Below are 20388 nucleotides of genomic sequence, written 5' to 3'. Positions count from 1 at the left end.
CACAAACGGCCAGCTCCGCGAATGTCGGGTGGGGAAGCGCCCGTCGAGGAGGCGAGGCACAGGCGCAAGATGCGCACCGTCTCCCAAGAGCAAGACGCTTGCGCACCTCCCGTTCGCGGGCGGAGCGAGGACCCTTCCTCGTCTTCGGCAGCCCGACCTGCCCTCGGGGGCCACGCCAGGCTGCTCGACGGCCAAGGGTTTCGCTCTGCGCGCCACGGAGGCAGGAGGGAAGGCCGGGGGCTGCGAAGCCCCCCGGAGCCCGGCCAGCCAGCCAGCCCCACAAACTGCCCTGCAACCTCTGGCTGGCGAGTCAGGAAGGGCTGCCAGGCGCTTCCCAGCCTCCACTGCCCGCTCGTCCCCCCGGAGTCCCCCTCGCCCGCCGCCCTGCCTTCCTCCCGGAGAAGGTGCCTGGGCGAGACAGAGCCCCGCGGACGCGTCCCGAGAAGCTGCCGCCCCCAACGGAGCCCCGACAGCCAGAGCCAAAAGTTTTATCGCCCGCCGCCGTCGACTTTACCTTCCACGGCTGCGATCGCAGATGCCAAGCAGAACAGCACGACAAAATCCAATGGCATGGGCGCGCCAAACATGATGCGGGCGCACCCGCGGAGAAATAGCTCCTGGTCGGGCGACCGCGCTTAGTTCCCTTCCCGCTGCTCCGCGGGCTCCGCTTCAACCAGACGCGGAGATGCAGCGACCGATCTAGATCCGTTCACACACAGAGAGAGAAAGAACGATCTCCACTCCGGATTATAGCCCCGTCGCCCGCGTGGGTCCGTGTGTGCGTGCGTGCATGCGTGTCTGTGTATATGTGTGTGTGTGAAGGTATGTGCGAGTGTCTGGGTGGGTGCGTGCGTGTGTGTGTGTGTGAGGTGTGCGTGAGAGAGCGAGGGAGTGTATATTTTAGTGTCACATTGCAAGCCGTAGTAAAGTGTACAGTGAGAACTGGATCAGCCACTGAGGCTGCAGGGAGAGGGGGGGGAGAGAGAGAGAGGCTTCCCCGCCTCCCCCCCCCCACACCCGCGCGTACCATCCACACTCTTCCCACCCCCGGCAGCTCCTGTCCAATCAAGGAACCCAACCTGCAAAAATCCCCCGGCCAATCAGCGGCGAGCGCTGCCTTCCGCTGGTATTGTTAGTTTTAGAAAAACTTTTGCTAAGGGAAGAGAGCGAGGGACGAGGGAGAGAGAGAGTGTGTGCGCCGAAGGAAGGGGAAGAGCGGCCCCTAGTGACTGATCGGGAGCGCTGCGCTCCTGCTTCCACTGATGCAGCATTAATTCGGGGCGCTGCACGCAGAAGCAGCGCCTGCCTTTAAGCTAACGAGAAGCCACCTATTTAAATATCTTCAGCCGCGTTCGGCTTTTGTTTACAGCGCGCTTCCTCGCGGCCTCCAGAGCCTTTCTGAAAGATTCCTCTTGTCCCTACGATCAACGGGAAATCGCAGGAATGTATTCCACCTAACAGCACACATGAGCAACATGATGAAGGCAGAACTTGCCTGCTAACTAATATCCAGACAATCGGAAGGGTTTGCCTAATCCTAGTCTCCAGAGCCAGAGATTTCCTGAACCTGCTGCTGTGGCTGACGAGGCTTGGCCCTGGACCATCTTAATCCCACTAATAACCCTTGGGATCCAAAGTCTCTTTTCTTTCTCTCTCTCGCTTTTTAATGATTTTAATTACATTTGGACTGGACACAAGACACTTTGCCTTTGAGGATCACAAGATGACATCTCTGGCTTTTAACAAGCTATAAAGTTTATAGGGATAGCTGTCATTTGTTGATTTCTTTTTTTAAGTTCTATAGAAATTGTTGTGGATTGATTGATTTGTTGAATTTATATACCACTCTTCATCCAAGGATCACAGGACAATTTACAGTAGAAACAGAAATAGAGCCACTTACGCTAAACAATAGTTTTAAAAATATGTGTATTCATTCAGTGGGAAAAGGACATGAAGGACACAAATCATGAGGACTGGAGAAAAGCCCTGCTGGATGAACTAGTCCACCATCCTGTCTTCACAAGCAGGAACTGTATGCCAGCGCCCCTCCCCTGGTTTCCACCAAATGATATCCAGAAGGATACTATCTGATTGTGTTTCTTTAAAAATACATTTTAAAGCCTGTGGAAATAAAAATGTCTTTGCTTCTTGCAGGAAAGGGTAACTGTGCTTTTTGAGAGAGAACATCACAAACAGGATGCAACCCCTGAGAAAGCTCAATGCGTTGTTGTTGTTGTTGTTGTTGTTGTTGTTGTTGTTGTATCTGTTATGTACTGAGTTGAATAGGATCCAAAAGGCAGCAATATGATTGGTCCTAGAACAATAGGATCCATAATGCAGCAGTCTGATTGGTCCACAGGAGCCACCCAATCCAGCTCCAGGTGGAAGTGAATCCGCAATCTGATTGGCTTACAGGAGAATCCTGGTATTAGCCAATCACATGGGGCCCATTGTGTAAATAATGTATATAAAGCAGACATTCTGGGGGGACTTCCATTCCTCCTCACCACTATGAGCTGAATAAAGAGCATGAAATCCACTCTCGACTCCGAGTATATTTCAATATCATTTATACCCTGCCCATCTGGCTGGGTTGCCCCCAATACGGCGACAAAGCCAGTTTGATTGTTTGATATTCAAAATGTTGTTACCCATTTTTCTCCCAACAATTGATTTTCAGAATAAAGTGGCTGAAGCTCTGGGGATGACTCGTTGCTGAGCAAAAAGAAATGCTCAGGTGTTTGGACACAGGCAGGGGCAGAAGCACACCTGCAAGCCATGCGCCAGCATCACAACAGACACACAGGCTGCTCTCTGGAGCTTTGCACTAGGAATGTGCAAGTATGCAGAGGGTTCCTAAGCATGTCTGGTTGGATGCAGCTAGAAACTTCAGCAGATTTCTAAGTGTGTTTAACCAAGCACACTTAGAAACACTCAGCAGACTTAATGCCATAGGTGCTGGGGCCCTGGGTGTCCGAGCACCCACAAAATTGCCCAAGAAGGGGGTGGGCACCCACAAATTTTGATGCCAGGGCCATGCACACTGCATGGCACCCACTACCCTGGGCACAGATGTTCACAGGGCCAAGCTGGCACTCCTGCTTAGTGCAAAGGGCTAAAAGCACAACACAGTGCATATGCCCCTAACCAGAGTTTGCAACCTTGCTTAACTCACTTTTTGCTTGCCTGGGTCAGCAAAACTCCTGCCAGGCTAGGGATGGAAGGGAAACCTGCTCTACTCAGATTCCAAAGCAGACTGAGTAGCTACAGCACAGAGTTTTTGCTTTGTTGTTGTGGCATCTAGCTTGTGGAATATTCTCCCACCTGAGTTTTCACCACCTCCTGAAAATTTACCAACCACCAATTAAGAGTGTATATGTGTGTGGGGCCTCTGCAGATCACTAGTACTAATGCCATTGAGAATTAATACTGCTTTTATTTGTTGAATGTTAATGAATTGTTCTTGTTGCTATGTTTTGTAATATTTAATGAAAAGACTGCCACTCTTTTCAGGTGGGATTCAATAACATACCAACAAATTAAGTTTGAACATTTTAAGTTGATTGGGAGGTCTTGTGCAATGAACCTGCTTTCCCGAAAGATCAGACTTTTGCAGTAAGGAAAATGCATGGGAAAGTGTGGTATGACACTTGCAGCACCATTAACCCCCCTGCAAGCAAATCAAAATGAGTGCTTGTTAAATAGTCAATATCCATCTAATCTCCCTAGAAACAAATCATGTTTAATGCTCAATAAACAGGTCATCTGGAAGTGTCATCCCTCCCGCCTCCGTCAAGGATCTTGGTTTGTTTCTCCCACCACACAAGATTCTAATTGCTGGCGCACTTTTCGGGTGGGTTGTGGCACAGGTCGTGCTTGAAGTGTTTTGTTACATTTTGACCACTTCAAGTCAGAGCTGCCCTGCATTCCAATGGCAGAAGTGAAATGTTCAGAAATCACTTACTCTCATCGACGCCACCATCGCCATTAATACAAAAAAGGTAATACAATCCCAGACACAAACAGCCTGGCTCTAGGAGTGAGCAAACATGGAGGAGCTATCTGAGTGTCCCCCCCTTCTCTCTCTTTTCAGAGGACAGCCTGACTGGAGATGGGAGATTGGGAGTGACAGATCACAGGTTGAGCCAAGCCTCCTTATTAATATGTGTGTTGTGTACCTTGATTCCCATGCCCCTCCTAAGAGAAGAAGGGAAAGGATGCCACTAAATCAGCTACTGCTGTACAGGGTGGTGATATTTTATGTCTTTACATGTGTTTTATGGTGATAGAGAGACATTAGATGCTTTCTGTTCAATCAAAATGCATAAATAAAATGGAGCAAACAGCAAGAGCCTGACTCCCACCCTCTCCAAGCTCAGTTCACCTCTCCAAGGCTTCTAAATGATGTGCCTTTACAATATAGAGTCACCTCATTGGATTTTAGCTTCATGCAAATGGAATCTCTCTCTTCTCCCCCCCCCCCCAACCTGCCTCCACTCTATCTCAGGAAGAGTGTATGTGTGTGTGCATTTGCATGCATGCATCTCCATGTTTGCAGAATAAGTAAGCAGGCCTACAACTTTAAATGTCTTCCAGATTCTGTGTATCCCTAGTTGCATCACTGGAATGGGCAGAATAGATAGATGCTGCTGCTGCTGCATTATTTATATGCCATCCATCTGACTGGGTTCCCCAGCCACTCTAGGCAGCTCCCAACAAAATCCTTTAGGACCGGTGTTATATGGTTCCAGTGGCCACTCCCAGTTATCAGTCTAGCTGCTACATTCTGGATTAGTTTCTGAGTCACCTTCAAATGTAGCCCCACATAGAGCGGATTGCAATAGTCCAAGTGGGAGCTAACCAGAACATGTACCACTCTGGTGAGACACTGCACAGGTAGGTAGGGTCTCAGCCATTGCACCAGGGGGAGCTGGCAGACAGCTGCCCTGGACACAGAATTAACCTGCACTTCCATGCACTTCCAGACTGACCCCAAGGCTGCATGCCTGGTCTTTTAGCATAGTTGCCGCATTTTGGACCAGGGACTCCCCCACACCAGCCCACCTCTTGTCTCCTAGAAATAGTACACATGTCTTGTCAGGATTCAACCTCAATCCGTTGACCGCCATCCACCACCAACCACCAATTAAATGAGAGGTAGAGCTGGGTATCATCTGCATACAGTGGTACCTCAGGTTAATAACTTAATTTGTTCTGGAGGTCCGTTCTTAAACTGAAACTGTTCTTAACCCGAGCTACCACTTTAGCTAATGGGGCCTCCCACTGCCACCACACTGCCAGTGCACAATTTCCGTTCTCATCCTGAGGTAAAGTTCTCAACCCAAGGTACTATTTCTGGGTTAGCAGAGTCTGTAACCTGAAGCGTCTGTAACCTGAAGCGTCTGTAACCCGAGGTACCACTGTACGGGTGAACACCTAACCCAAACTCCCAGCAGCTTCGTATACAGTGGTACCTCGGGTTAAGTACTTAATTCGTTCTGGAGGTCCGTTCTTAACCTGAAACTGTTCTTAACCTGAAGCACCACTTTAACTAATGGGGCCTCCTGCTGCCGCCGCGCCGCCGGAGCATGATTTCTGTTCTCATCCTGAAGCAAAGTTCTTAACCTGAAGCAAATTTCTGGGTTAGCGGAGTCTGTAACCTGAAGCGTATATAACCTGAAGTGCATGTAACCTGAGGTACCACTGTAGATGTTAAAAAGCATGGGGGAGAGGACACAGCCCTGAGGCACCCCACAAGTGAGCACCCCAGGGGTCCAAACACTCATCCGTCAACGCCACTCCCATTCCAACAGCCCTCTAACCTCACCTTCCTTGGCTTCTTGTCTCAACTCTCAAGGGAAAGAACTCATTTGAGTGAGCTATGCTATCGAGGGAGCTGCTTGGTGTCAGGCTCTGGGCAGCAGGTAGGAGATGCCTCTACCTGTGGCTTTCCTCCTGCTGGAAAGTAGCCTTCATCTACTGCACTCCCTCTCCTTCCTCCTGCTTGCTTTCCATTTCTACACTTCAGCCCCTGCAGCTCTCCTCACTTGCCCTCCATTCTCCACCTCACCTTAGCCTCCTCCCAGGATGTCTCATTTTGACCTTAGGCCCCTCCAGATAACCTTCTATCCCAATTTGCTTGCACATAGCTTGCGCATTAAACTAGGTTTAACGGTGAGCATTCCATCTGATTTGTTTACGGGAAGTTTATAAAAATGTGCATTCATCCTGATTTGCTCATGGGGGATTTATATGTTTTCCCCTTAATCATTTGTACATCCTGCACTTTTCTATGCATTTCCCAGTCACACTGCACAAAGTACAATATCTTAAAATGCATTTGTTGCACCAGGGTGACAGAACACTTTATTTGTGCACACCTAGATTTCTAGCATGCGTTTGAATTCCTACCGCAAAATATTGACTCTCTGGGGTGGGGGGGACTGGTCCTGCAGACCTAGATGTTTCTAACTGCCTGGTGCTATTGTCAGGTGCCTTGGGTTGTACTGCCAGTTAATGCCGGATTTACGTATAAGCTAAAGAAGCTATAGCTTAGGGCCCCACTCTCTTGGGGGGGGGGCCCAAAAAAAATTAAAGAAAAAAAACCTGAACGTACATTTCCAAAATATAAGATAAAAAACAAATAAAATAAAACCTGCATACAGCAACAGTTAGAGCTTAATAATTATTTCACTATTAATATACTTCTTAATTGTATTTCAGTTCAACAATTACTTTGATAAAATACATATTTTGTTATGTGTAAATGGCTTTAGATACCTATTAGGTCCATAAATTACCATATAGCATATATTCAACACAAAAAACAGCGACAATTTGTTGTTGACAAAGGACAGCTGGACATATAAATGGCCCCATTACCTTCAGTAGCTGAGGGCCTCATCAAACCTAAATCCGGTCCTGCTGCCAGTGCTTTTTTCTGGGGGGGACGCAGGGGTACACATATCCCTAAACATTTTGTGAATCTAATGGGAGAAGAAACTTAAAATGTTGATGTTTTTAGTTTCTTATCTAGCATGGTGAATCGTCAGTTCCATTGAATAGCACCAGTGAATCGTCAGTTCCATCGCTACCTCCGATGGCGGCCTCATTTCCTGTCACGGTGTTTCCTGAGTCTCAAACGGAAGCAAGCATTTAATGTGTGAAGTAGGAGTTGGAATCTAGCATGGTGATTGGTCAGTTTCGTTGTTACCACCTCCGATGGCGGCTTTATTTCCATTCCCAGTGTAATGCATGTTCTTTGTACTTTTGTCTGTTTACTGTATTTATTTTTCCTGATTGGAACTACAAAATGGTGCTTTTCTTGAGTCAAAATGAGAGTACCCCTAAACATATTTTTTTTTAGGGGGGGAAGTACTGTGTACTGGTATTTGCAATCATGGCAAAGTGCAGCAGGCCAATGGCTGGAAGGCAGCTACAAACTCCTGCTGAGAATGCATGTGCAACTAAGATTGGCTTGGGTCACTGTGGGCAGAGCTGGTGGATGATGCTTTGAAATGCTTTCTAGAGTGGTGAGCTATCATACCAATTCTCACTGCAAAGTGGAATGATTTTTTTCCAGAAAGCAACAACAGGGATAGTGGGTGGATGCTGCAGCGATGTGGAGAGCATCAAACAGCTCACCAGCTGGAGATGATCAGGACTGGGAGCCATTTAATGAGGTTCCCACCAAACATCTTGTCCTGTGGATCGGATGGAGAACCTTTGGCCCTACAAATGTTGCTGAACCACAGCTCCCTCCCTGCTTTAAATCTTGTATCATGTGCATAAGCCCCAAGGATAGAAGAAAAAGTCCTAAACAAAAAGAGAGACTAGTCAGCTATTGTCCATGCCACAGTTGGCAAACAACCTGTCATTTCTGGTCCCAGGTGTGTCTTTTTATAACAGAGAACTCTGAAGTGCAAACTTGCAATTAAGATAATTATGGCACATTTGCCAAGGCTAGGACATTAAACAACAACAAAGAGGACAACGTGAGTATTGCAAGAGGTCAGCTGCAATCCAACTGAGATTCATATTTCCAAACAAAGCAAAACTACAGGTTAGTTCTCAAGAAAGTAATATGACTCATAAAGTTGTTGTTTTTACAGTAACTTTAGAAATACAATCTGTTCGTGCAAATGGAAAACAGTGTGATCCTATCTATGAGTTACATGCCTGCTGGGCAGGTTAGAATTGCAATTAAATCCTCACATGCTGACAGAACACAATGTTATTTATACTGACAATGTGATGCTCCTAAGCCCTGTCCTATGGGAGCCTCTGATAAGAAAGGCATTGTGTGCCAGAAGGTGCGCATCCCACATAAGGGGGGTTCCCCAGTATGAAGATGAGAACCTTGATCCTGGCCTCGTAGCATATGGAGAGCCAGTGCAGGTGTCACTGGCTGCCAGTCATCTGCCCCCGTTAGTGGTGTAGCCACTGCATTCACCATCAGCTGGAGCTTCGAGACCAGGTCCAGCATATTGTTACTACAAGGCACTATAGGAAATTATTAATTTTTTTTTAATAAATGAATTTTATTAGTATTTTCCACACAACAACAACAACACGAAAGATATCAAAAAATAACAATACACAACACACAAAAATCAACATTCGAAAACTAAAAAACAAACAAAAGCAAAACACAAAACACAAATCCATATCTTACAAGCTAATATTATAAACACTAAAACAACAAGAAGACATTGACTTCCACCAATCCCACCGCACCTCCTTTATCTCTCATTGTGTCTTCCTGTTTTCCTGTTTTCTTTATCCTCTCTATCCTAACATCTAGATATAAATCCTTCTTTCATATTCTTTCACTTCACAAGGTTATTCCAGACTCAGCCAGATTTCTGCCCTCGAACCTTGACGTTTGAGGTATTCATTTAGGCACTCTCATTCTTTTTTTACTTCACTTTTTGGTTTTTGTCTTATTATATCTGAGCCCGGCCTTGGCTGGGGAGGGCGGGGTATAAATAATTATTATTATTATTATTATTATTATATCTGTCAATTTGGCTAATTCTAAGTATTCCGAGAGCTTACATAGCCACTCTCCCCTAATGGGTAACTGATTCCCTTTCCAGTACTTAGCCACCAGGATTCTTGCTGCATACGTTGCGTATAAGAAAAAATTAGTTTTGTCTTTTGGAATATCATCATTTAAAATTCCTAAAAGCAATGCCTCTGGCCTTTTACTATATGATATTCTTAATATTTTCTTTATTTCTTCATGGATCATGCTCCAAAGTTTCCCAATTTCAGGGCATGTCCACCACATATGGTAGAAGGTTCCTTTTTGTATCTTGCATCTCCAGCACTTATTATTATATGTTTTATTCATTTCTGCAAGCCTTTCTAGTGCCAGATACCACCTGTGATACATTTTCATATAGTTCTCTCTTATTAAGTAACATGCTGTAAAATTTATATTTTTTGTCCATAGTCTTTCCCATTCATTATATTCAGTTGGGTGGCCTAGATCTTGTTCCCATTTTTTGGCACTATAGGAAATTAAAATGGAGACTCACAAACCCAACTACCCAATGTGGAGTGCTGATGGGCCTTGTTGCAGCACGGTGGACTTGGTAGCTGCCCTGGGGTACCAGGTGTTGATGCTGGGCCTAAGCTGACCATAAATAGGGACATTTGAAGTATTTTTTAAAGCGATGCACTAACAGTTTCTGCCAGTGGCCTCTGAATGAAAATGGTGTAAAGAAAGCAGTTTGTTTTTTATTATGTTTTGGAGTTAATTCACCTGCCACAGGCATCCAAGATCCTTAGTGATACAGAACCTCGTCTGAAAGAAGTTTCTCTAAGGCTGTTGACCAACTAGATGCTGATGAACAGGCATATCCCTGAAAAACACATAGACAATCCCATTGGCAGATATATTACTAAAGGTTAAGCACTCACCAGGCAGCTGGTTGCTATCGTTCCACCATAGGCTTTGCGTTTACAAGCTGCATGATATGCAGAAACTCAGAAGGTTTTTCTTCCCCAACATGTTGCCACTGTGCTGAGTCAAGCTGCACCTGCTGCTGTTGAAGGCAGAGAATTTGGGTCAGGAAAACAGGTGACAGTTTGATTCCAAATATATACAAAAGGGTGCATGAAAATGAAGGCCTGCTGAAAGCACACTGGTTGGGAGACAACCTATTGGCATGAGGCACGTTGCTGAAGGAAACGTGTCTCTATCAGCCTCTTGCATCCTGTCGTTCTGGGGGCTTCATTTGTAATCTGAGGTTCCTCCTGGACCCTTCCTTTGTGGTCCTCCAAATGTTGTTGGACTCAAACTCCCATCAGCCAACATATCAAGGGTAATGGGAGCTGTAGTTCAACAATATCTGGAGGGCCAAAGGGTCCCTACCCCCAAGATTGCTATTTCTCAATAATAATAATAATTTTATTATTTGTACCCTGCCCATCTGACTAGGTTGCCCCAGCCACTCTGGGTGGCTTCCAGCACATATAAAAATGTAATGAAACATTAAACATTAAAAAAATCCCTATACAGAGCTCCCTTCAGATGTCTTCTAAAGGTTGCATAGTTGCTTATCTCCTTGACAGCTTTGTTCTTTTTATTTTTCAAGCAAAACAAGTACATGCATGCAGCAGTGGAGCATGTTTTCATGGCACCCAGGGTACCTGGGGTACACACACTGGAGCATGGGGCACAATGGGAGAATGGAGCCTGCCATGTGCCAGCCCAGCTCTTGCAGATGCAGATACTGCTGGAGCGACACCAGTCCCAATGTGAGCAGCACACACACACACACACAAATGCTCCTGGGGCAATTGTCCCAGCACCCCACCCCCACGCTGCACCCTTGCATGCATACACCACCAGTCAGACCAAGGTTACTGAGATTGTTCAGAACTTGAACATTACAAAAGAAGGGAAATCTCAGTTCCACTTGCAACTGCCCCACTGCCCCTGCTTCCTCTAAACTTTCAGCTTGAGCTGAGCTTGGCTCCTAGCTAGTCTTCCTGCACTTATGCATATAGGTTTTCCCAAAGAAGATCCTTGTGCCATGCATGACATCAACACAAGATATAAAAGCCGTGTCACAGTGGCTGAATATTCACGGTGATGTCACAAAGTCCTGCCGCTTGGCAACAAGACTTAGAGATGAACAGGACAGCTCGGGGAGACTAGCCATTGTCTAACCTAGCTGACCCTCAGTGCTTCTGCCCAGGTAGTATCATAGTAACTGTAGTGATTGAGTTAAAGTGCTGAAAAAAGTTTGTCTGATTGCCCAGTTCAAGTCATGTCCTTTTAGACACACAGGTCTGATTGAGCCAGTTCAGTGGAACCTGGTCTCTTTGCAAAAGCAGTCCACTGCTTTATACAGTGGTACTTCTGGTTAAGAACTTAATTTGTTCCAGAGGTCCGTTCTTAACCTGAGGTACCACTTTAGCTAATGGGGCCTCCCACTGCCGCTGCACCGCTGGCGTGCAATTTCTGTTCTCATCCTGAGGTAAAGTTCTTAACCTGAGGTACTACTTCTGGGTTAGTGGAGCCTGTAACCCAAGGTGTTTGTAACCTGAGGTACCACTGTATTCACTTGTAGCTCCTATATATTTTAAAGAGATTTAAACATGAAACAAAAGCAGAACCCTCAGCAGATTTCTTTACCTGAAGCAACTGTCATACATGTTAGGTCTCCCTGCCCCCATACAGAGGGCTTCCTAGCAAGCCATTACTGTTGTCTACAACTGCCAGAACATTTGACATCAGTTTATTTTGCCCTCATGTGCCCAGAAGGGGAAGCTAATCCAAGCAACACATTCCAGGCCAAACCATGTGGCCACAGAGCAAGGACCATCTGTTTGGCATCAAAAGATTTCATTTGTCTTGCAGAAGGGCATCAACAGTTTTGTGCCCAAACAAAGAGGCTGGCACAGGATCAAAGTAGCTGGCCAATGCGGAACCCAGAGTTGCATCTGAAGCCCACACTTCTTTCCCTTGTCATACAAATGGCTCAAAATCTGGAGCCATCTTGCCACCTATGGATCCCGTCTGAGTACCATCAGAAGGCTTGTTCTCAGAAAGCTCTGCTGAACCCATTTCTGAACATTGGCCCAGGAAGAGCTGGGGTATTTGCTTATGAATACCGACAGGCAGGAAGGACACCTGGTTATTTCATTCTTTGATTGCACTTGTGCTACGGCGGCTGGAGAAAGAGAGAGAAATCCTTCCTCTGCGCCATCAGGAGAAATAATAATAATTTTGAAAAATCGTTAAATTACATGTTTGAACATCTCTGTCTTTATGTGATTTTGGAAAGTGAGAGTGAGCCAGCCCTGAAGATTAGCACACAGAGAGGAGGGGCGGGGGGGAAAGGATGCTAACAGGCCCACTATTTCTCTCAGACTTGCATTTGCAAAATGAGCTATTTGCTGTGAACCTACCCAGTACAATACTGCACCTGCCTTTGGATAAGTTTGTTGCTGCATACTGATGTTACTTAAAATCAGTAAGACCATATGCTGAATATGGGTGGTCTAAGATCACATTACTGTCCCACAAGGATCTCTGCTTTAATCCTCAAAAGCAGTGTTGTCCAAACTTGCGTCTCCAGCGTTTTTGGACTACAGTTCCCATCATCCCTGACGACTGGTCCTGCTAGTTAGGGATGATGGGAGCTGTAGTCCAAAAACAGCTGGAGACCCAAGTTTGGGAAACCCTGCTCTAAAGTGAAGTCCTTGTGGGACTTTATAGCAACCATAAGCTACACTGAGTCCACAGCCTCTGGCAGTGGAGAAAGAGCATAACTGTCATGACTAGCAGCACTTGTGGCCTTATCCTCTGCAAATTGGTCCAATTCTCTTTCAAAGTCACCAGAGTTGGTGGTCATGTCTGTTAGGTTTCTGTTTGTGCCACTGTGCAGTGCTTGGAGTCACAAGACTCTGTTTACATTCCAGAGATTCCAGACTGTTGGAAGTCTCATGGGAGATGGGAGACGGATGTTGATATTGCTGGTTTCCTGTTCCTTTGTTCCAGTTGCCTCTCTGCTTTCACAGAGAGAGGATGTATATTCTTTTCTGTCTGCGTAGTTAGAAATAAAACTCTTAGCAATGTAGCTCATATTTCTCGTCCTGCTGCTGCTGCGTATACTCTGCGTAATGAGAACATGCCTGGAGCCTCATCAAAGGCTTAGGTCGTTAATCATTGGAGGAGGAGATTCCGGAGGACTCAACCCGAGGAGTGGCTCAGTCGAACGGAGATTCCAACATCTTCTGGGAACAAATCCCATAGTTCAACTATATGCTGTGTGATGAAGTATTTCCCTTCATCTGTCAAATAATCTTTCCACCTTCAGTTTTATTGGAGGACTCCTGATTCAGATATTATGGGAGCAGGGAGTGCAGTCATCACTTTCTCCAGAATGTGTAATTTTATACATATCTCTCTTGGTATGGGTCTCTTCCACTCCTGAAAATGATACTCAGGTAGTCATTTAAGATGTAACAACAGGATTTGCTGAGGATTTTAGGCAAGATTTAGGATGATCCAAAGTAGAGTTCAATATATTTAACAAAGCCAAGGCTTACATTGAAGAGAACTTAAGTTGTTGATGTTTAAAAATAAAATAAATAACAACATCTGTTGTATAACTTGCACTAGCTGTTACTGTTCTCTTCCATTGGGAATGGTTTGACTTTTTAAAATAATTGTAATAGTTTTCATAAATGTATATTATATTGTTCTAGCCCACCATGGGACTATTTCTTTAAAAATGCTAAGAAAAATAAGAAACCTTATAGATAAGTAAATAAATAATAAATGGTTGGAAGGAGCATGGAAAGGTTTAAATCAGAGGAAAACCTAACTTCTGAATAGCTATGATGTGCAAGAAATGAAGAAGGCAGTGAGGAGATTCTGGGATGGTCAAAGATGCATGTGTAATCACAGCCTGAGAGAGATGTCCTTAACCTACCCATGCAATTTGGACATATCATAGCAATTTCCCTGCCTGGAGACCATGTGGGTACCAAATGGCATTAGCTATTCATAGTAGCACAACAATGGAGTTCAGATAAGGTAGCAAGAAAGAGACATCCCTCCCTATAGGAGGTTATCTGCCCGCAACCAGCAAATGAACCCGCAGTTCTTAAGGCTTGATGGACCATCATCTGGTGAAGAAGAAAGGAATTCAGCAGACATTTTATCTGCAAGAACAGAGGGCTTTGATCAGGGAAAAGACCTTCACAAACAAACGGCAGTTGTAGCTGGCACAATTTGGCCTGCCAGGAACAGGTCAGGGAGAACAAAGAGATACTTTCAAGCGATACAGAACAGAAATCATGGCTCCCCTTTGGTCAAGAGAGATTCAAGATTAAAACACAGATTATCCTATTTCTTAATATAGCATATTTCCTTGCTTAATGCCACAACTTGTTTCAGTCTGACAGCTTATCTCCTGGCTGACATATGCTTCAAAGGAAAGGCTTTTAGGTACAGTCAAAGATGGCTTCACCGCAGCTAAACAGCGGCACAGGGATGAATAACTGCATAAGCATAAGATCCATTTAGTCACAGTGGGCATTTTATAATAAATCTGACATGCCTGATCCACAAGCTGTGTGTCATTTTGCAACAGACTGTAAGACACATAGATTTCCTAACATGGACCTATATTGTGTACAGTCGAAAGAGTCTCTTTAGGTACGTGCAAGCGTTTGTGCGCACGCACCATTTCTCCATTTTGTTCTGACAATTGCTCCAGCATTCCATTGGAGCAGTGCTATTCTAGAAAAAGAGGTGCCAGAACTCACCGAAACCTCTTGTACCCACCTAAGAGGTTCCAGAACTCAGTTCTAGTGAGTTCCAGCTGAGGGGGAAAAGCTGAGGAGGAAAATTGGAGGGTGTTTTTGATGCTGCCTTGAGTTTCTGGGGAAACTTGGCAAGTACCAAGAGCATACACAGTTGGAAGAAAAAGACAAGTAAATCTCCTTTTGTCCATGAAACTCCATGTGCCACAGGGCTTAACCCGCTGGTGTCAAAGTGGAGCCATCCAGAAGCTGGAAAACAGGAATTGCACCAGGAGGTCAGAACTGGGGCAGGAGACAAGCTAGGAAGTTGAGGCCAAGGACCAGAGCCAGAGCTGAGGAGCAAATTGAAACACACCGGAGCCAGGAAGATTATTATTGTCCAAGCACAGCCCGAAGAAGAAGCCCTTTCTCACTCTCTGTGCCTCAAGGGGTCCAAAAGTCAGCCTGGGTAAGCAAGGCCAATCCAAAGCCTAAGAACATAGAGAGATGCTCTAAAATGCAGTTCTGGTGGCTCATTACATGAACAGAGTGGAGTGTTCCTGGCTTGGGTTCCAGTGGCTACTAATGGTAGTCCTTTGGGCTTTGGTCTCTTTGCTGCTACTACTGATTGTGGAGTGCTGTAGCCAAGTCGTCCTGATTCAAGGCTAAATCCCCAAGATTCAGTCTTGGCAATGTTAATAAAAATGGACAAGGGGAAAAAGAGTTTTTGGCTCCATTCACGTTTTCCTCATCAAGAAGATGAAGAGAGGATGGTGGAATGTCAGGTTTGTCCTGCCAGGGTATTATCATCTTGGAGGGTGCATATATGTGATGCCCCCATCCTTTTTGAAGGGCTGAGCTGCCTGCCAGAATCAAAGACTTGTACTGATTCAAGAGTCGCTGGGTTATCACAAATTTTCACTTAATAAATCATTTTGAGAGAAGCCAAACTTTATAGCAAAAGTCGGCAGCAATGATTTTCACAGGTTTTCCTTTCTGCAGTAGAAGAAAATGGCTCTTTTGTGATTACAGGACTGCAGGTATGGCCCATGAGTGACTCACCTATTTTGCGAGAAATATTGTTTGTTCTTACAAATCACGATAATGATAGCCCCTTCCTGGCCGCAGTAAAGCAACCGAGATAATAAAAACAATCATTTGCACTATACAGTACTTGTCATCTAAGGGCCACCAAGTGCGGCGGCAAGAAATAATAATATACTGTTCCCAGTCATAAAATTTTCATAGAAGTTTGCAGGGACCTAAACATTGGAATATATACTGTATGTTCACAAATATTTAGCCAGATATACTAAAGAAGCATTCTCTTGGTCGTGTTCTGTCTAAAGCCCTCCATCTATGTTTGTCCTGAGTATTTTTGGTGCTAAACATAATGATCTTTTAGCACATGAAAATTTATGTTTTTAATTAATAAATATTGATTGATTTATTGATTGACTGACTGACTGACTGATTGAATTTACATACTGCCCTATACCCAGAGGTCTCAGGGCAGTTCACAGAAAAGATCACAATATATAAAATCAAAATAAGATCAATAACCCAATAACACCCCCCCCCAAAAAAAGAGCCATGTTTTAAAAGGGTATATGATGTCAAACAGATAAACCAAGGGCCTGGTTAAAAAGGAACGTTTTTGCCTGGCACCTAAATAATGAAGGCATTTTTAATACTCTTTAAAAACTCCAAAATACTGATTTTATCGGGAATCAGAATTTGCCTTATGCAGAGACAATCAGAAATCAGAGGTGCAAAGGAGGGGGAGGGTTGCAAAGCTCTTTCCCGAATTCCTCCTTTCAACCTCTGATGTCACTGGTTGAAAGGATAAGCATGGGGGGTGGACTTTGCATCTCTGACAAGTTTCCCCTTTGTTTTCCTCTCACCACTGCTGCCACTGCTGCAGGAAGTGAGAGAAAGAAGCCTGTTACAATGGAGACAACTTTCTGGCCTCCCTCAGCAGCAGGCACTTGGGAACCCCCGCAATGAATTTTGATGGGAGGGATGGCCAATCATATCAATCATGCGCCATCATAATGATGCTATGTGATTGAAAGGTAGGTGGCCTCCCACTCACTTGTCAAATTGGGTCTAAGGAGCAGATCCTGGTAAGGACCCATGGAGCCAAAAAGGTTCCCCAACCCCAATGTAAGCATTTCACTCGTTAGTGTGGAGCTCTTTCCTTGCCACACAAGGCTTGCATCACTTGCTTCCATCACCAGCGGCTGTTTAGTTAGAATGCACCTTCTGCAATAGATCACTGCACACTAATCAGATTGCATGGGGTGGTCTATGCAGGGTGGTGGTGGTTGGCTCTGCCCCCTAAGTGGCCTTTGTTCAACTCGGTGGATCGCTTCTCATCTTTTTGTAATCCGTCCCTTCATAAAAGGGAGCGTGATTTTGCAACTCAGAGTGGTTGTTTTCATCTAGAATGTTCAGTTCCTGGAAAAAGAGAACAAGCCCTCAGGAAAACTTGTGTGTGATCCAGTGCAGAAGTGAGAATGCCAAACTGTGCAGTCCGTTATGTGTCTACTCAGAGGTGAGCTAAACTGAGTTCAAAGGGACTTACTTCCAGGTATGTGAGCAGAGAATGGTAGCCTTAAAGACTAGGGAAATCACCGGGAGCTGAGGATTGCATCCTGAAAACATTTTCATTTTTACTGTACATAAACCCTGACATATGCCAATGTTTACAGTTAAATAAGCAAACAAATCTGCTTTTCAAACATCTATGGCATGAGTGAGACTTTTAAATCAGTCACCAGAGAAGGATTTCACACTTTCCCTAGGAAATTAAACAGCTGTTAAGACACTATGGAAGAATTAGCAGTGTAATTTGGTAATAAAACTTAGAAGAGCTACTGAGCTACTATTTTGTGTTGCATTCTTCATGTACAGCTCAATTCTGCAATGTGGTAAAGCCAATGTGAATTGATCGGGTTGAATCCTAATAATAATAATAATAATAGCAGCAATAATAATCCCTAGTGTGTAAATAGTGGTTTTTGAATGTTCAGCATATTTCATATGCTTTATCTCAATGATCATTAGACAGGTTGGTTCGTATTATCATCATATTGCAGTTAAGTACAACTGTATTGTATACTGAATTAAAAACCTGATCCAATCCCAGTTTACTTGAGTAAGTCCCACTGAGTTCAGCAAGGTAAGCTTTCAAAGACGTATGCATACGATTAGAGTTTAGAGCATAATCTTATGCATATCTACTCAGAAGTCAGTCCCAAGGAGCTCAAAGGTGTAAAAGATTGAAGCCTCAAACAGTGCAGTGATTTGCCATTACCATCTGGAAAAAGCAAAACTTCTCATAATCACTTTGTGTTCCTTTCTTCTTATACAGCAACACACCTAAGAGAAGTATTGCTTTTCCTAAACGGCAACAGCAAACGTGGAGCCCCTTTGCACATGCCTGACTTGTCTGCTTTGCTGTCAAAACAATTTTGTCAAGACATTTCTTCCTATGTACATACAAATGTAAGGCTGTCGTCATACAGCCCACATTGAATCTGTAGTGCCGCATCAGAAGTCTGGATCTGCGTCAGATCACAACCCCCCATCGGAGGATCTGTAGTGCCTCACCACAATCTTGGATTTCCATGGGGGGGGGGGGACCAAGAGGTCAAGAAAAGTGAACTTAGTAGTTGCATGGCGTGTGAAGGGGAAGCTCTAGGGGTTAATGGGGAGGGAATGACAGTTTCCAGCCATGCCCATGAGTCAGTGGTGGTGGTTCTTCATAGCCATCCAGGGATTGCAAAGCAGTTCAGGCAGGGGGAAGGAAGGGAATGAGGCATTCATCTTTCTGATGCTTTCCAGTGGGGTTTGGGAAGTTGACTGCATCCCACAGTGACACGCAATCCCGTGTCTGCCAACTTGGAAGGCAGAACGGGAGTGATCTGGGAGTGTGCCACTGACATGGACAAGCCTCTGTTACCAGCCTGATTTGTAGCAGGTTCCTCCTCAATCTGGATAATTGGCATTAATAAAGAGGTGCTCCTGAAGCATCATATGCAAATAGGCTTCAATCAATCAGCCGCTGAAAGAATTGGGACTGGTTTTCTGAAGGTATTTGAATGGTTTTCTGTGAATCCCCACAACAGCCATGAAAGGAAGGGGGAAGACAAAGTGCTTTGCGCTTTCTTATGGTTTCTAATCGTCTTTTTTATCCTGTCCTCCTCTACATAACAAAGAGACACGTGTAGTTGCTACTCAGTTTTATATTTCGAAAAAGGGGTAGGCCTTTGATTTATGATCTACAAGTTATTTAATAAAGTTTTGCTTTGCCCCACCCCCTCAACCGAGGGTGAATTGATTTTTTTTTTACAACCACCTCTGGATGGGGTGTGTTGTTGGAGGATTGTAGTGGGGAAAAAGAAATGACCCACAGCTGGACAGTTGTTGAAGAGAGGCTGAATCTGAGGGGGGAAATTGTTGTGTGTTGTGTGCCGAGAAAGAATTGCAAAGGGGAATTTAATGGCGGAAGTCTGGAAAGTTCACTCTGCAAGTTATTTATGGCCGAGGTTCACATATTAGTTTGATAACAGCTGAATGGAATGGAATGTGATCTTGTGCCACCTAGATAAACACTGCAAAGAACTGAACAACAAGAGAAATAACTGAACTCTTTCAACACACCAGGTCTGGAATAAAAATGTAGATGAAATAGATTATATACATATAAGATGAAACCAAGGTAGCTGTTTGTAAGGTGAAAAGGCGGACAGCTGGAAGAATGGCTTAATGGCAAGTGAAGGAAGTCAACTGGAGACTAAATAAGAAAGGAAGCAGCTATGGGGGAATATCTTGGGACATATGATAGCAATGGGAGCGGGAAACCTGATTTTAAGAAATTGTATTAAATTAAAGTAATTCAGTTCAATTTGTAATAATATGGAAATAATAATAATAATAATAATTTAAAAATGTGGAGGGAATGACAGGGGGGCTTGCGAGCAGGGGTGCAACTCCTAGTCATTAATAACAAGCAGGTATTTAGATTTCTCTTGAACTTGCTTTGCTATGGTGAATGTGATATCTAAGATCAATACATTACACTCTGCTTTTTATGTCGGCACCCCCTACTGTAACTAAGCCCAGGCATATGTAACTGAAATAAATGAATGTTCTTCCTCTGTCTCTTCCTGCCTCTATTTTCCTTCCTGTCCTCTGTTATCTCTCCCGTGTCAAATGTTAGAGACTGCAAGTTCCTTGGGTCAGGGCCCTGTCCTCTTGTACATTGTGAAACGCCACCCACACTGATGATACTATATAAATACAAAAATAAGCCATATGGAGAGGCAGTCCCACCAAATATCTTGCGGTAGCACATCCAGAGTCAGCTATGTTACCGAGAAATCTATTTCCTGACCACACATGCCCATCAGTCTCTCAGACACAAACAGTGAACCGAGAACTGAATAAAGCTATTCATTAAAACAAAAGACCACACATACTTGGTAACATCCCGACATGTAAGCCATACTTGGAAGATTCACCTTTCAGACTTCTTATTCGGCTGCTTTTAATTCATCTGCTAGAGAAACTGTTCACAGACGGTGCTAGTAGAAAAAGTGTCTGAGTAGG

At 44.5% G+C, this 20388-nt stretch overlaps 1 protein-coding gene across 12 annotated transcripts in view; it reads right to left on the bottom strand.

Moving 5' to 3' along the window:
• EPHB1 (EPH receptor B1) overlaps window positions 1–20318 on the bottom strand; it is a 344720-nt gene extending 324402 nt beyond the window's left edge. For 4 of the 12 annotated variants that reach the window (XR_014548753.1, XM_083616245.1, XM_083616249.1 and 1 more), the window contains exon 1: window positions 515–986. Coding sequence is in view for 3 of the 12 variants with exons in the window: in XM_083616245.1 (XP_083472371.1) it covers window positions 515–587 (73 nt within the window). In the remaining 9 variants the exon portion in view is untranslated. Of the gene's footprint in view, window positions 1–514; window positions 1101–9930; window positions 10056–20300 lie in introns of those variants that run through there. The other 8 variants (XR_014548754.1, XR_014548755.1, XR_014548756.1 and 5 more) reach the window with 5 other exon arrangements.
• Between the last annotated feature and the right edge of the window lie 70 nt (window positions 20319–20388).

Source organism: Podarcis filfolensis (genome assembly GCF_964270895.1).
Source record: "Podarcis filfolensis genome assembly, chromosome: 5".
Classification (NCBI taxonomy): Eukaryota; Metazoa; Chordata; class Lepidosauria; order Squamata; family Lacertidae; genus Podarcis; species Podarcis filfolensis.
Note: the sequence above shows the minus strand (reverse complement) of the source record. Positions and strands in the feature narration are given on the sequence as shown.